General features: G+C 39.7%; 1 protein-coding gene across 9 annotated transcripts in view; it reads right to left on the bottom strand.

Moving 5' to 3' along the window:
- Positions 1-17496, bottom strand: part of LOC135159941 (telomerase-binding protein EST1A-like) — a 110107-nt gene that overhangs the window by 67831 nt on the left and 24780 nt on the right. For all 9 annotated transcript variants that reach the window (XM_064116012.1, XM_064116014.1, XM_064116013.1 and 6 more), the window contains 6 exons: positions 6120-6301; positions 4902-4975; positions 2073-2185; positions 1474-1577; positions 1170-1343; positions 875-1066 (listed from right to left, as the gene is read on the bottom strand). In XM_064116012.1, coding sequence (XP_063972082.1) covers positions 875-1066; positions 1170-1343; positions 1474-1577; positions 2073-2185; positions 4902-4975; positions 6120-6301 — 839 coding nt within the window. The remainder of the gene's footprint in view (positions 1-874; positions 1067-1169; positions 1344-1473; positions 1578-2072; positions 2186-4901; positions 4976-6119; positions 6302-17496) is intronic.

The raw sequence follows: 17496 nt of genomic DNA, 5'->3' as shown, positions 1-17496 counted from the left end.
TTAAGGGCGCAGCCCTTCATCTTCTCCCACCATCTCTGGATGCTCGATAAAGTTACTCGTTTTTGCGAGCACTGGGTGTTATTAATGACCTATACCCTACCATCCGAATTTATATATCTTCAACCCTCATACTTGCCGTTGAAATTTTTGTTATACCCAGTTGGCTGAACCGTTTGTGCCTTCGTCGGACTGATAAGGTAACGATAAAATGGCCCTTTTCAGGAATAAAAAAGACTACAGATGAAGAAGAGAAAGGAAACGAATGGAATGTCGTGAGGTTTTTTTTGCACTGGAGGAGGAAGAACCAGGTGAAATTTATTGGACTCCGTGGAGCTGAGTTTAAAAAGAAAATGGGGGGATGCGAAGGTGAAAGAATTGTGGGGTGGTGTTGGAGAGAATAAAAAAAAAAGGATCAAGAGGTGTTGAATTAGGAGGAGTCTCTTGAGAGATCAATTCTCACTATTGAATTTACGATTGGGGATGTCGAAATTGGATAGAAATAACGGGTGAAAAAATTCGGTTCTCTTTCACGAAATGATTGGCGAAGAAAGTGTGAATCATCTAGTCATTTTTTTCTAATGAATTTCCATAAACAATAAATTTGGCTTTTCACCAATGTAAAAAACCGCTCAAAGTTATAATGGAAGGGCCGCCACTACTAAGTAGGCAAAAAATATCACGTCATCATGTCATAATTGACGTGTCTGTCATGAAAAATTAATTTCATATTGCAGTGACAAAAGACAAAGAGTGCATGCACAATATTCAATCACTCCTCTTTGGCTTGGTAGTGACGTGCGTTTGTGTAATCGACAACAAAGAGGGCCCTCCCCACCACCTGGAGGGCAAAATATATACATTGAAAAGCACTCACCTGCACTCGTTGTCGATGACGCTCCTGTTTTCTCTGACGTCTCTCCAACTCTTCCTTCCGCTCGATCAACGACCTTATCTCCGGCGGTGACGTCAAATCCTTTGGAACTGTTGATGAGAAACGCTTTGTCGAGGATCCTGGATCGTCGCCGTCATCCTCGCTGTAGCTGTCCACAAGAATTTCTGAATCACTCTGGAGATTGAAAAAAGAAGAAGGGGAATAAATATTAAAACCAGCAAACCTATGCCAACGGTGGAATAATCTAGACTGTACGGAAATCATGAACAATCTTTACCTGTTCGGGTGGTGAACTTGGTACACTTGCACTAGAAGCCTCCACTAGAGAAACATATTCACTAATTCCCGTCTCACTCTTCTGGAGCTTAAGCACCGGTGTTTCAAGGCCACATAGGAATCCCTGGGCGAAGAAGAGGATTTTGTGTATTCTCAGGCAGACCTGGGCCCTTTCCTAAAAACAAAACCTTTTACATTAGTTCAAAAATATCTCAGAGAAACCGAATATTCGCGACTTCAATGAATATAGAGGTTTCAGTAGATAAAGCAGATCAGCGTATATAGTCAGACCAAAAATTGCTCACCGTATCTTCCGTTTTCAAAGCATAGGAAGGTTCCTGGGGATTGGACATTAACGGAGTGAATCCGGATAACGTGGAATCCTCGGGTAATTTTACCAGGTTCAGCTCTGAAAAATCATTAATTCGAAATCATAATTGTTTTGTTTATAATAATTGTCTGTCGATCTTCATAATGAGCGATCATAGGAGAAAATATCTTGCAAATTCATGGAAATTTACCCCGAAATGCAGAATTTATTATAACAAGTCCAAGAATGTAATGTGATGTATTGGAATACTGAGAATATCATTCAAACAGTTCGGGTGTCTGGAAAAATGAAGACTTTGTGATACCGTCAAGATGTACTCATTTTATTGCGCTAACACGGTCATTTGTGGGGTATTTTTTCTCCCTGTGAACTATCATAAAAATAATCTTTACGAGAATCCTAATCCAACTGCAAAAATCTATTCAAAGGCAGCTTGCTCGTTTAACTGCAAAGATGACTCCCAGGTGATAAAAATGATGGCGCCGACCTGTTTTTTTTTACTTGCAAAATCTTTCAATTTTCTTCTCAAATCACCAATGACCTGCACAGCCTTCAAAATTATTCAATGCTTACCAGTTGTTCTACCGCACACTTCCGACGTGCGGATGATAACATATCGTGGCCACGGCAGCTTATCCAGCAGGTTCACCATCATAGCTAGCCTACTCCACGCATCCCCAGGTGGTCTAAACAGATTTTTAAAAGACCAATAAAAATCACGATAAACCATCCGTAAATAAGAGAAATTAATTATCGATTGCAAACAACGATTGTCCATATTCATAAAATGATTATCCAATAATTAATGTAATGGATAAAACAAAGGATAATCAGCATTCACTCGTCAGGTAATTGCCGACATGAAAATAACTGGTGAAAGGGTCAAACATGAACGACAAACAAATCACATTAAACAATATCTTTAAATACACACAGTTATTTCTTCTCTACATGCTACTACAGGTTCGCTTGAATTGAATTTGTCTCGGTGGCGAAGTCGTCCTTGCCAAGGCGACGCTTGACTCACGTAATTGTTAATCGTTAACGAGAAACAATAATTAACTTATCCCAAGCAGGATTGCTGGAGACGGTTGCGCAAACTCGTGCGATCCTTCTCTTCTCCACTGTTTTTTTTTTTTATTATCCTTTCCTTTCCCTTATTTTGTTTCCATTGCTTCTCTTTCTTTCATGGCTCCTCGGGTGGCGGGCCTTGGAAATCATTTAATGGCTGATGTAGTGCACCTTTGAAACAATCTTCAGCAGAAGCTCATGCGGTTAACTTTTTCACTTCTGCCTCTTCATCTTCTCGACCATCGATTTTTCTTTTTTCCTTCAGGACTGACCGTCGACGATTCGATAGCGAAATTATTTTGTACGAGTGACGCATATCTTTGTATATAATCGTTTAGAAGATGACATTGACATATTGGTGGGCAATATGAGAAGTGTGATGTTTAAAGAATCGTAGATGGTGATTAAATTATATGATTATATAGCCGAAAATAGTTATGATAGATTGGGGTAATTAAGGCAGCCTATAATTATGCCCTTTGATATTATGCAATATTAGATGGCATATTAGCATATGGATGACTAGGAACAGCTGCAGAAGCTCCAATGATCATAGTTGAAATAGCTCTACTCGTAGAGTAAACTGAACATAATTAACTCCAAAGAATTTCTAGGATTTGGCCCGGCCTTTGACCTCAAAATAAAGATTCAAATGATAATTACAATTATTCATTAATTTTTCCCATTAGCTGCTGGATAATCAGAAGACTCTCATTCGTCCTGAGACATGCAGACAAGTGTATCCTCGACGAATTTTAATATTATATTCTTGAAAAGTCTTTCTTCGTTCATTGTTGAGGATGTCATATCTGAATGTATCTTGACTAGAAGCATTTAGCTAGCAGCTAATGATGACCCCTGCACTTGGCCTCGAGATCTTTCGGAGAAGTGGTTGACACCGAGAAGGTAAAATTGTGAAAAAGTTAGGTCCATCGTCCATGACCTCCAGCTTTCATCAACGTCAGCATCAGCCTCTTGTTACTTGTCAGAAGATTCTTTTTTCTTAATTTTTATCTTCTTCCATGCTTTCACAAGGTCAATTGGTGTTGAAGTAACACGGTCAGTTGATGTGACGCGTACTACGAAGAACCGGCGGATATCAGGCACGTGACTTTCTCCTGACCGCCATCTGTTGGTGAGAGGGCGTATCCTCTGGTTACCGACTGCGTTGATCTATTTTATTTACCCCGGAAAACTTAATTCGATATATTCCAAATATTAACTTTTGTTTTCCCGATAGTTGAAGTATCTAATTATAAATAAACTCCCAAGCTGCTCGCATAGCTGATCTGAAAACTTTCTGTATACTACCACCCTATGGTATATGCGGTGGGATTGAATTTCCGCCGATGGCGAAAGTTTTTCAATAGTTATGGTGGGAGGTAAAGCTTCCGGAGATGACTTAATGTGAAACATAGCCAGTAGAAAAGGTCCGGAAGTGGTCAGAGATCGATGAAGTGTTGAAATAGTTCGCAACTTTCAATAATCCACTTTGATTTATTCATCCATTTAGTTAGGTATTGATTTATATTCCTGGGCTTCATTATTCACTAGTTTAGAGAATAATCTTTTTTGATAATCACTTTTTTTTCAACATTCGTAAATGTTATGTCTATCGATGCCTGAATAATATTGGAAATAATCGAAAGGAAATTATCATACTCCAGACGATGATTAACCCTTTGGAGACTTTCGCAATAACCAATCGAAGATAAAAATAGGACCCTCACTGAATGTCAATATATTCATAAGTTACAAACAAAAACATGGGAAGATGACATCGGTCATAACGGTAGAAACTCAAATCAATCACATGTCACGATGAAACTACTGGAAATTTATGATTTATATTCAAGTTTCTCTCCTTTTCAATACGTTTAAAACCGTCTAAAAGTTAATTTATTTCTATGAAAATATTCTTCGTCTCCCTTGGAAAATTAATATTGGTAATATCGACCGCACAATGGCCCAGAGGAGAAGATAAGTTGTAGGAGATGAAGATTCCGCAGATGAATTACTGTGAAATAGAATCCAGTAGAAAAGGTCCGTAAGAGGCTAGACATCGATCAACCGTTGGCGGCGGGCAGTTATTTCAACAACTGTCTGACTTTTGTCCGCACGACCACTCGAGCAATTTTATTCCCTGGCTTTGAAAACTTACACCGTATGCCAAATGCGACTAACTCGAAGTCTTCCTAATTTTAATGTTTTTTTTTCGATCGTTCCAATCGGTGGTAAAATATTGTGTCCGATAATGCCCTCGAATTTCACGATTTCCCATTCACATGTGAAAAATCATTAGTCAAACTGTGCTTTAAATAATAAACTCACCCCACACGATAATCCGTACATGAAGGCGGTGGGTTCCACACGGAACTATGACAAAGCATCCAGTCACACCAAATCTGTAAATAACAAACTATCATAATCATTTGTATAAACACACAGGAGATAATCATTCAAATTTAGTACTTAATAGCTTCGGGGAACTAATTTTCACTGTTTGGAATGTACAACATCTAGCCCCACAGCTTATATCTTATCAGTATTGCACTACAGTAATATATTTTGTTCCATCGACCTTGTAAACTTCCTTACCAGTTGATATTAATGATGTTATATGGACACGAGTGAAGATCTATGTTACCTACCAAGAAAACTCCTTCTCTCACTTTTAGTCATTAGAGTCAGCCAATACACTTTCATTAAATCTTCTCCTACGAGAATACTTCACATGGAAAGATAGATCTTGTGGTTGGGAAAGTGCCGTTAGCGAAAACTCGGAATAGCGATCGAAGATGGTGGAAAGAATCTCAGCAGATACATCGATAGATTTGAAAATTAATAAAAAAAAAATGTCTGAACCGAGGATGAAAAATAAGAAAAATGAATAAAAATAATAGCCATGTACGCAGAATCTTTTATCACTGAGAAATGCAAGATAGTTGGTTATCTCCATTGACTAGTTGCCGAAGAAGATATCGATGGAGTTTAGCTGGTGGATCGACGATCGATCTCTCTCCCAACGTGAATAGTTTCTCCATCGATTATTCACCAATGAAATGACTCAATAAAAATCGTCGAAGAATTGAATAAAAATTAAATGTGGAATCTTCAAGTTGAATTCTCAAACGTATTGATGTCGACAAATGTTACCAGGAAGTGGTCTCTTTCGTCATCGACAATGAACTTTATCGATGGAGCCCCTGCACGCATCGATGAGTGCATTAATCCCTGTGCACCGTACGAAGCAACCAGTGCTACCTCTACGTTACATAATAAGTCCATGAAGAGAAACTGGTGGTGTCCGATGCATTGACATTGACCAACATGGTTTTACCACTGGTGTGGGTGGGTGCAGGTAGAATTCATAAATTATTGAAGTCAAATGAAGATGCATTCCAACAACTTCAGGACACACTCAAGGTCTTGGGCCAACGATTAATTTTGTTCAAAATATTTTACTTATTTATGAACCTTAACTCATTAATTATGACTGGTGATAAAGTAAAAAAATCGATAGACAAAGTGAAGTGGTTTCTTCGATACCTTGATAGCTGGAAGAAGAACCTGCATGTCATCGTCTAGTACCAATCGCGGTTGCTCGTCGTTATCAATTTGTTCCTTCAGAAGGGCACAACCACGCTCCAATATCAAATTAAACATCTGAAGTGATACTACCAAGGCGCGCTCCTGGACTTCGGATCTGTAGCCCTGCTCCATTTGTGAATCTGCAAGCAAACAAGTGATAGATAATTAATTTCATTGTCAATAAATTATTGGAGGTACTCGGTTATCTCAGGGATTTCATCGATAGCTGTTACTCCTATCTGCGGCATCCTTTCAACCCAGTGGAAATACCCAACTTCAGGAACAACGTGAATACTGCGAATACTCACGCAATTATTTTTTGGCTTTTGCCAACTAGGATCGAAGGATTTTTACATTGGTTTCCTTTGCTATTCGCAAATTAAATGAAGGGATGATTCAGCTGGGGAGAATATTGTGTTCTTCAAGAGCATGTCATTTTCAGGGGAATGGACCAAACCACTTGAAAGATTATATCCATGACAATTAATCGCATGTCCTCAACAATTGAAATGTTTTTTCGTGGCAGCGATAAACAACCAGTAATTCAATATGAAAATAAAAGGGGAATGAACCAACTACCGTCAACGGGATTTCCGATTTAGAACTTTCTTCCAATGCCTCCATTACTACTAATTAACGAAGTGAGCCTGTAGTAGATGATAACCATACTTTCCCTCCTCCTCTCCCTCAACACCGCACAAGCTAACGAAGTCTCTCGTCTGTCTGGCACAGTAGACACCGATATTGACTCAATTACTAACTGGTGAAAACGAACGGAAATTCAATTACCGTGGACCATGTTATGACATCGTGGCTCTACTCTCGTTACAATATCCTCACTTCTGGGCTCGTTTTTTTCAGGGTGATGGAGTCATTTGATTGAAGATTTCACGTAAATCGTGGACATTGTATTGAAGTATCTCAATTTTCGATCATCTCACAATAAAACTTGGCTTTTTAACTGCGATTTTTTACCCCACACTCTAAATTGTTTGCACATATTGAGACGCCGTGTGGATGCTCACTGAAAACACCATTAAATAATTCAATTCACCGATGAAACGTTGTAATTTACCCCGAGGGAATGAAGATGGTGGAGAGGTGGTGATCCACTCTCATCGTACAGCCCCAGTGGAAGCATGCAGAAGGCACTCTATTGCAATTTTTTTTTTATTCTTCATACTCTCCCTGTGGTGGTATCTATCAAACCGCCCACTGTCAATATTACGAACGGTCTAACCGATCGAAAAGTGCTTATTAACCCGCCCGCTCCATTTGCTTAGGAACTCTCCTGTTATTGACGTGCTGAACAAGTGAGTAATATGAGAATGCTCGGTTATGCTCATATATCCAGTGATTGTAATGTCACTATGAGGACTCTCAGTAATATTTGACGTTGGGTAAAACAAGGAGGTTAAAAGTGGATATTGTCTGGGGAGAATTGGGGAGTTATTCCCCTGATGATAGTCTTCCAACGGATTACTAGAATTTATTAATGAGATTGAGGCAGAAGACTGGATGAATCAATAATTGTAATCATAAGCACAAGCAGATGAATTAAGTTAGTCGCATTAGCCATTGGCTAAATTCATGCGTAAGATTTTTTCCTCATTGTTCACTGTGTTGGAGGCGGAAAGTTGGACAATGATTCTTATATTCAACGACATTTGTCAGAATTATAGAAAATTTCTGGGCTGAAGGCTGGCGATGCTCCAGGATTTAGTATTACTCTAATCATACATAGGTGCAGATATACTCAATATCCCCTTCTCAATGCCTCCACGTCCAATCTATTTTCATCCTTCTCGTACTTCTCGGTGGTGGCAATTTACTGGATTTATGATTTAACGCCCGTCTCTCAAGCCTCGAAAGACCGAGGCTACTGCACTTCCAACTGAGAATGAGGGCTGATGGAAAACATGTTTATGGCGTCTCAATGAAAAATTAATCAAATGATTCTTAAAACTTGTTTTTATGTTCCTTGAGCAAAAAAATTCAAATGAAATTGGAATTTATTGGATTCCGTGGGAGCCAAACGACCTTGAAAATTATTTTTTGCATTTCATCAACAAATGTCATGAAGTTTATCGCGATAAACTCGTTTTCACTGACACTCCGTTAATAATGAAAAAAACCCATTAGAGGGATCGCTCCTCGACACGAAGTGATTTTGAAAAAAATGTCTCATCAGGAAAGATCGATCACCGAAAAGACTCCCCCAATTTTTCAACGGAGCATTTTTGTTTGACTGATAAAAAAAAATATAGCAAGAGGATGACTATCGAATGGCTCTAATCATCACGAAGTGTAGAGGACGTTGTTATTCGTTCGGCAAATGAGTCACGAAGGGAACGATGCCCTCCACCTCCTCTCTCCTTATTTCCTGTCTTCCTCCAACTGTTAGGGGATAGAAAATAAGGTAGATGGGAACGCATTGGAGGCGAAGGACCTCGAAAGCCCATGTTACTTGCTAGGTACTGTATCTACAACCACACTTGGGGCTCATTGTACGACCTTGACGAGGCCTTGCCGAGGTCGCCGACATGACGATACCATGGCAGTACTACGTATCCACCAAGACAGTACACATCTAGTCATGACGATAGAATCCTCACAAAGTTTTACAGGAAAAAAAAAACATTATAAAACATGAATGAAGGAAAAACGGATGGAGTAGAGAAAGAGATAGAGATAGAGATAAAAAAAATGAATTACACGTAATGACGATGATGATGATGATTGAGTCTGTGCTCTTCCTAACAAGATTTGGCGTCGTTTATTTTATTCATTTGTTTCGGGTAATAAAAATTTAAAGGAATAAAAAATTTATATATATATATATGTATACTTTAGCGTGTGAGATGGAGAGATGGGTGAGTTTGAGTCATCGTGTGTCGCAAACAATCCCATTTCGAGTTTAATTATATACTTGGAGTAAATGCAATACTGCTATGGGGTATAAAAGGTTAGGGGGAAAGGGAAGGGGGCGGAGGATGAGGGAAGTCGAGGGAAAAAAGAAGTTTGGTGAGATGTGGTGGTAAGAGGAGAAGAGGACTTTTGCATCACGCCAAGGCATCAGGGGCACGCAAGCCTAGTCTTCTTCGTTCTTGCTTCTTCTTCTTTCATTTCATTTTATAGTTTCGTTTTTTTTTTTATTGTTGCTGTTGCTGCTGCTGCTGCTGATGCTGATGCTGGGCCTTCTTGTTTCTCGTTTGGACGTACAACTGCTACGGTGAAAGAAGGCACAGGCATCGATGGGTCTTCCTATAATCATCCTTGGAATGATACTCTTGATATAATAATAATCACAACTGGTCTAACCACCACGTACTGCTAATGGTCGTGATCTAGAATTTGAACTGTCTTTTTTCTTCACTGGTGATGAATGTGTTGAATATCACTGGACTCCTCAACACGCTGATATTTTAAAAACTAGGGGAGACGCGCGCCCACTGATCTCCCTGCCCGGGGCAAAAATTTTTTGCGTACTTCTCTTCACTTTTCCTCGTCCAGGTATGGGCATCAGACCTTCCTCAATATCGTAAAAGTGAAAATCAGGGGGAAAAAAATATCGTTCACGACTTGTGCCGGGGGGTTTTTTAAACGCGAGACTGACTGAGTCAGAATGAAATTATTTAAGTACAATGACGCAATAAAAAATATTCCAAATCACAGAATTTATGCACGACATTGAAGGGTATTCCATAAGCTTTCTAATGAGTATAAGATATACGGACTTTGTCGAAGAGAAAACCCAAAATCCGGGTATTAACTAGAGAAAGGACCAACATCATGATCACGTGGGGAATATTGCTAAAATTCTTTTGAATTTTTTCGATTTACAGATGGAATTTCTTGAGTGGAATTGCGGAATGTTCCCTGGTTGAAACCCATGAAATATCGCTCACTGATTGTGGGGTGGAGATGCGTTTCAGGACGACCATAAAGTCAACTTCAGGAGCAGAAGATACAGCCTTCGTCATAACTTTGTTATTTTTTATTTCTCTAGTGCTGTTGCTTATTTTTAGACAGTGCTAATTTGACTCAGGGCTTTGTCTTCATCCTCCACCTTGTCTAAACCTTCGAGAATAATCCACGCAATACGCAATTCCATTGATGTCGATAAAGCCCAATAATCCTCCGATGATATCTCCACTTTCGTACAACGAAAATACCAAATGATGAGCCGTGAAAATTCATGTACCGTTGGCAATAGAAAATTTGTACAAATTATATTTATTAGTTCTTCCTTAGATTTTATCGTTGCGTAATTCATGATGCACTTGGTGCATCGATAATCGATACTCGCGTGCCGTACAGACTCCGTGCACGCCTCTTGGAGAAACCTGAAGAAAGAGAAAAAGGGCTATTGGCGCAATGTGTGTACTTATCGCGTCGACTTCTTCGCGCCGAGAGAGTTTTATCAGTTCCAAGGATCGGTGTGGCATGGAGATGTGCACGTATACCGAGCCTGTACAAGGACGTAGCCAACGCCCACAAATCCTTTTTTCCTCCCTCTATCCTCATCTATTTGAAGAGAAAATAGGGGTTTGGCTCGTGGATAAACCTAATAATGCTATTATTTAACAGAGTTTATAAGATTATCGACGCTCGGCAACGCAAATCACGTCATCAATTTGATGCGCAATCGATACCGAAGCGAAGGGAGACTCCAAGGGAATGTTGAGGATCAGTTGGATTGAATCTGATGAGGCGGAATGCACACGAAAGGTAAGTAATGGATCTGGTGCATTATTTACATAACCCCGAGCATCCTGGCCACCTTCATCCTAGTTATCATTGTAACTAGGAATTGTCGAATAAATTTTGGAAAAATCTCTCGTTAAATTTCAACTGCCCACAATTTTCTCCCCTTTCCCTGGATATATGTACAGGAATTTCAAGCCCCACGGGCATATCCATGAAATTATGAATTTCCCACGAGTTCTTGAAGTTTTAAGGGCAGTAGTCCTTATGAGGAATGTCCAGGTCTTATCAGAATGGATTTAGTTTCTGAATGATCGATTCTTGTCAGAGAGTGAGGACTGTGCCATCTGATAAGATAGAAATTTCAGGGAGCATCATCAAACTCTGGTCCACCAGTAGAACATAACTCCAGTGGTGATAAAATACAACTCGAAATAACCTGGCATCCAGGCACCAGTGCCTCCAGTGGAGTTGCATGCCAAACAATTTTACAGTGAATTAGAATCCTTGCAGTCATTCTCCTTCAGATACAGACGGAATGCGTCATTAATGTACTTTGAGCGTGAGCAAACTTGAGTTTAAGTTCAACTGCTCATGGTATTGCGATTCACGGTTATTATCCGTCAGTAGTAAGTATCTCCTGTCTCTCTCCCTGGTGAAGTTATATTTTAACGGCCGTAAAGTTTCACGTGAAATTTCTCACTGTAGGCTTGTGTTGATGAGACATGTTTAGTCTTTCCATGCAAATACACCACTCTGATGTACCACGATATCTTCACATATATTCAAGAGCCTTTATCTATCCATGGGTTTATGGACATCAGCTTCTGGTTGTACAAAATCCGATAGTGATAGACATTTGGGAATCGTTGATGCGAAAACTGGTAGAGCCATCATGGCTCAGTGAATTTATGGGGTAATATCTGGTCCGATGATTATTACGTAAAGTTCTTGCTGGTTGTTCCCGTGTCTTCGGGGCATCATCTGCCGGTAGTTTCGAGGTGGATATCTCGTGGGAATTGGAAGATTGTAGCTGGTTTGATGGGTCAATCAAGCCACGACTAGTGACGATAAATTTTGTCGAAATCAGAGATTGTAAAGAGAGAGGGCTTCGAGATATCTTCAATGCAACGGAGAATAGTTGCATGTGGGTACAATATTAGAGATTACAATAGATTACAAGTCAACGTAATGGGCAATCATCGGGAATGTAGGCTACGAGATGTGGTGGTAAGACAGAATCGTCCCTCATATTTCCATAATTTCCTAATAATGTGTTGGAGAGCATTTGTAGCTCCAAAAAAATTGGACGAAATACGAAATTTTTCAGAAGATAAATCAACATCCTGGGGATCTCCACATACACCAACAGCTATTTCAAAGGAACATTGACGTGTAGATTTTTTTTTTACCCACCTCGACACAATCTAGACAGACAATTCACCAAATTACGATCGCTGAACCGTCTCCAATAGCATCAGACAATTTCACCAACGATTTGGTCAACGTCCCAAGATTCTTGGGAAGTTGTTCCTCCCACCGTTCACCACACCACACATGCTCCTTCCTACCGATAATGCTGGTGCAATGAGGCAGAATTGAGATAGAAAAATAAAAAAAAAATCAAAGCCATTAAGACCGATTTTTCAGGCATCTTTCTACCGTACATGAGTGAGCAAAAGACTTGCTGGTGTTCATTCACCCGACCTTCACAAGGTCACGCCAAGGCACCAGTGGAGGAAAAAAAAACATTGAAATGACGTTCACCGAGGTGGGAAAGATGGTTGGAGTCCTGGTGGATGTACATCGAGTCAGAAGAAGTGAGATTAAGGGAAGGGGTAAAATAGGGGTAATGGAGAGGGAAGACTGGGGGATCTAATCAACGCCTCGCGTCATGCTCCAGGGAATACGGACGTTGCTTCGCCCCACTGGACATGCCGGTGGGTTGAGAAGTAAATAGACTATGTAGATAACAGAGTTACAAACGATACAGCATCGAAATAAAGTAAAACATTCCGACAAATAAATGAAATGTGGATAAAAATAGCATAATTTTCTTCTTCTTTTTTTCTTCCTCCTCCAGCAACATCATTCTGGTTTATGGAAAATGTCTCAGGATTGCGTAGTGGATTACGTATGGGTACCTCGGTAAACCCGTTCTGAAATCCTCCCCACCGACATCACACAATTTCCACCAGAAAGGGGGAGAAGGGGGGAAGTTCTCCTTTACCACCACGTTGATACTCAGCATTATGTGATTGCTGTGATCCAACTGGTGAATCCAACAGAGTCAGATATCATGAAAATGAGAGAGAGGGTAAACATGCGTCGTTCCGTGAGTGTCATGCGTGTGAGTTAAAAATAACATCATTCAAGTTATTTATAGTTGTTCGTGGCAACGAACTAGGATGAAGATGGTGGGCTGAACGAGTGAGAAAATAGCGAAAATGTAGAAGAGAGGATGAGATGGTGATGGGACAGCCGGGTGGAGAGGGATGTCCAGGGGGTAGGGTTTGTGTACCCAGGGAGATTAGAACTTCACCAGCCACGTATCACTGGATACATGTGGACACTTCTGTACTTGTAGAGGAAGAGAGATGGAAGATTGTTGAGGTATGAAAATGTGAAAGATATATCACGAGTGAATTCACTTCCGCAGGAAGGTGGGATAGTTACAAGATATTTGCATTGAAGAAGTGGTTGGAAAGGATGGATCAGATGAAAGTGCCAGGAGGGACTAAATTTATCAGCAAAATGAAGATGATAACATCATTTTCATGGAACTGAATAAAAATGTCCAGCAATGGGCACTCAATCATTCCATTTGGAAGATGATGTAGAGTATAGGGGTTCAAAAATTTGATGCCATCGTAAATAGAAGAAAATAGGGAAATAGGAATTTAATAAAAGAACATCCTTTCAGCAGCAAATTGCCAATTGATTAGCAACAATGACCCTATTCATTTAAGAAAAGCAACTGCAATTATGCACCAGTTTCCGACTGGGTCTTGAAATTCCACTGAACGTCAGACACATTGTTTTCGCTGTTCACCAGAGAGTAAAATGGTACAGGAAAAGTCGATAAGACCGCAGGCCTGTGTTCAAGTTGGGTTACATTTCACTCGTTGAGGATAAGTACGATGGCTAGCTCATTCTATAGAAGTAGTCTGTAAAGGTGGGGAGAACGTTGTATTATATTAGACGAGAAAGAGCGGGTGCATTGCGCCCGGAGGAAGATGGCCTTGACGTGGACCGACGAGCGCGAGGGCAAGGACGGCTGCTGAGGAAGCTTTTATTTTCTATTAACGCTTTCCTATACTTCTGCTACCCCCACACCATCTTATTGTATCAGATTTTTATTAAAATAGGTTCATCTCATCGCCTCACCATGTCACTTCATCATCAATAACTCGACATTATTCAGATTAATGTTAAAAATCGCCAAATAATTTTCTCCCCGCAGATTCTCCTAGCCTCCTGTCACCCTCCTCCCCTCGTCTTGTCTCCAATTTTTTCGAAATATCATTTTGCCTGATTTATCTACTGCCAGAGACAGGCCAGCACACCCCATCAACAATCAGCGATTTCCAGTGGATATTCTATTGAAGGATAATTTTTTTCATGTCATCGAAACCATGGAGATCTAATACCCGGGGTTTAGACATGTGACATGAGCCCAAAAGAACGACAACCGCAGGACTATCTTGAGTTGAGTATATCTCACTGTTGGAATTCTAACAATACCATCACTTGAAGTATTGTCCTACCATTATATCCAACAAATCTCTCATCTCAGTTCCACCTACATGCTGAGTTATGAAGTATGGTTATACTGTTACGAAAAGTTATAACAAACATTCGAAGCATTCGAAAATGCAATGGGATTTGACATATTGACAGAGGACAACGTCGTAATTCACGCGAGTACGCCGTCAGTAAACATTGAGGATCTTCTCGGGTACCTCTTCGTGTTGAAAAAGGTTGGAGAAGGAGAAAAGAAAAATGAAGAGAAAAAAAAAATAAATATTTTCCACCCAACATTCCATTTCTCACTCAAGGGCGCATCGTTTGGCAAACTGTGAATAGATGGTACAAACATGGATGAAACTGAATTCCAGACTTGTCAGTTCTCTTCTTGGTGCATTCATCCTTCACGACAAGGGGGCTGAATATCCTTGTGAGAGGAAATGAATTTATGGATGACAATATCTATTGGGTGAGCGGTCATTTAATTATGATAAAAATGGTCCTGCATTGTTAGTATTATTTTAAACATATGCTGGATATTTTTATTTCATATAAATCATTTTTTTCTCAGTATGCCATGTGTTTGTACAATGCAATTTCAATCGAACACCTTCAGACTGAATTCCAATGCCAGTAATTGAAGTTAAATGATGTGGACCCAATGGAGATTTTCATCTGAATCAACTGGAATGTTGGACAATTTTTGTTGAGCCATTGGAATGGCATTGACATTAAGTACCCACCGGTAGAATAATAACTGTAATAAACCTCGCTGCGTGAATAATACCTCATTTATTTCACGAGTTAATAACAACCTGTCCAGTGCGGAGTATACACACAAACGCGTATTAAAGCCCTTTAATTTGCCCCATCAGAACCCCTTCATCCACTGACTTACGCTAATTGCACTTCTGACCCCCTCCATAGATTTATACCTTGTGAATCGTACGGGGAGACGTTATGCACACGAGGATGATGTATATTATAGAAAATTTTACGACCTAAAAATTATGACAACTCCAGCCGGAAAATTTAATAGAAAACTGGAATAATTAAATCCGAATTTTCGTTTCAGGGACAACATGTTCATTCAAAGGACTTTTTATCTCTAAGGGTTTGTCAAAGGGTTCAACACTTGTCAATGTGAACAGAAATAAGTTATTTAAACTGAGTGGTATCCAATTGATTTTTTATCAGTAACGATTTCGTTCATTATGTGTTTGAGAAGCCGTATAAATTTCCAAGGAGCAATATCGATGCACCAGTGCCCAATGTTAAATAACGAAGAGAAACCCGTGGGGATGAGATGACTATTACCGTCGGCGATTCCAGCCGAGAAAATCAGATACCGGAGGTGCATTTATATCGATACATTAAATCCTGGTGTTACTCCCCAGCCAGTTTCTTTACACATTTATTATTGCTATCAAATGATGGTTCAATGGTGGCCATTCAATGAGTTTAAACTATGAAATGAGTATTTTCAGTAATAAAGACCATTTGAGGTGATGTTCTCGCTTGAAAAATTTCTGAGAGAAAATGATACATCTATTTCGCAAAATGCAAACGCTCCTTCCTACACAATTGAGTCGAAGGAAGTTTGTAACCAGTACTTGATAAATAACCTCAGTCATAACAAACCTTCACAAAGATCTGAACCATTTGTACGTAATTACTGTGATTTTCAAACAGTTATGGAGAAACGAAATATTTTTCCTCTCTTGAAGAATAAAAAAAATCCTCTTCATACCCTTCTGAAGTTCGGTGGATTCAACGAAGGCAATCAAGAGATGTTTTCTCGAGGGAGCGAAAAAATTGAATGAGGTTTGGTCCTCTTGAAGAGAAGGGAATAATGACAAAAAATTTAAAATTCGCCACGACTACATTCCGAGATAATTATACCTCACTAAAACATTTGGACGAGTGGTTTTTGACTCTCTTTGAGAGATTTGACATAAATGTTTGTAAAATCTTTGTTGGTACAGATATTATTTCAATTTACCAAATACTTTTCTCCATCTGACAAAGAATCCGAAAAACCTCCCACAATTCATCAACCAAATCATCCGGAAGAAAACATCTTCAAAGACAACCCACTCCTGACATCTGTTCTTCAACACCTGATTACCATGAAAAGCCTGACCCACTCTGATTGTTGGTCACGGACATCTTATGTCATCGACCTTCATAAATGCCTCATCAATACAACCACCGTCTGATATTCCCACAAGATATTTATTCCAATTCACTTCCAATGGCAGGTGTTCCTAGCGTTGTAAATTAAGCGACAGTATCTTCAAGTAATTACCCATCTAACCAAGACATCAAACGTCATGTTCAAGATCACCATTAGTTCACCAATCTCTTCCACAAATCATACCACCACTCATTTCAGTTATTACAACTGAATAAAATCGAATGGGTTTTTCCTAGTCTGGCCTATGGCCTTGCGTGTACATGAAAATTGAAGTGTTGATACCCAGGGTATATCACCGTTACGTATGGTAAAATGCACGAAAATTATCTGGCTAACGATCCTCGGCCAACTATGCGAATACGTTAATTGGTAAGGAAATACCAGATACAAAACAACACCAACCACCTTCTGGTGGGTAAAAACTTCCGGGGGCCAATTATCTGTGATACCTACCAAGTCTACAAAAGACCGTTATCCCCAAGACGATCGGAAATACCCCCTGCGTCCTGTCTACATCATCCAGTCTCCTAACATCATCCTACATGGATCATCTAGTTACAAAGATGATGTAATATCACTTTAGCCGTGAGAACATTCAGTCTTTCATCCTTTCCCTTCCAGATATAGCTGATAGTACCATTGAAACACTTTCGTAAAGTCGTCCCAAGAATACCCAGTGCTCTG

This window comes from Diachasmimorpha longicaudata, chromosome 3, assembly GCF_034640455.1.
Source record: "Diachasmimorpha longicaudata isolate KC_UGA_2023 chromosome 3, iyDiaLong2, whole genome shotgun sequence".
Taxonomy (NCBI): domain Eukaryota; kingdom Metazoa; phylum Arthropoda; class Insecta; order Hymenoptera; family Braconidae; genus Diachasmimorpha; species Diachasmimorpha longicaudata.
Note: the sequence above shows the minus strand (reverse complement) of the source record. Positions and strands in the feature narration are given on the sequence as shown.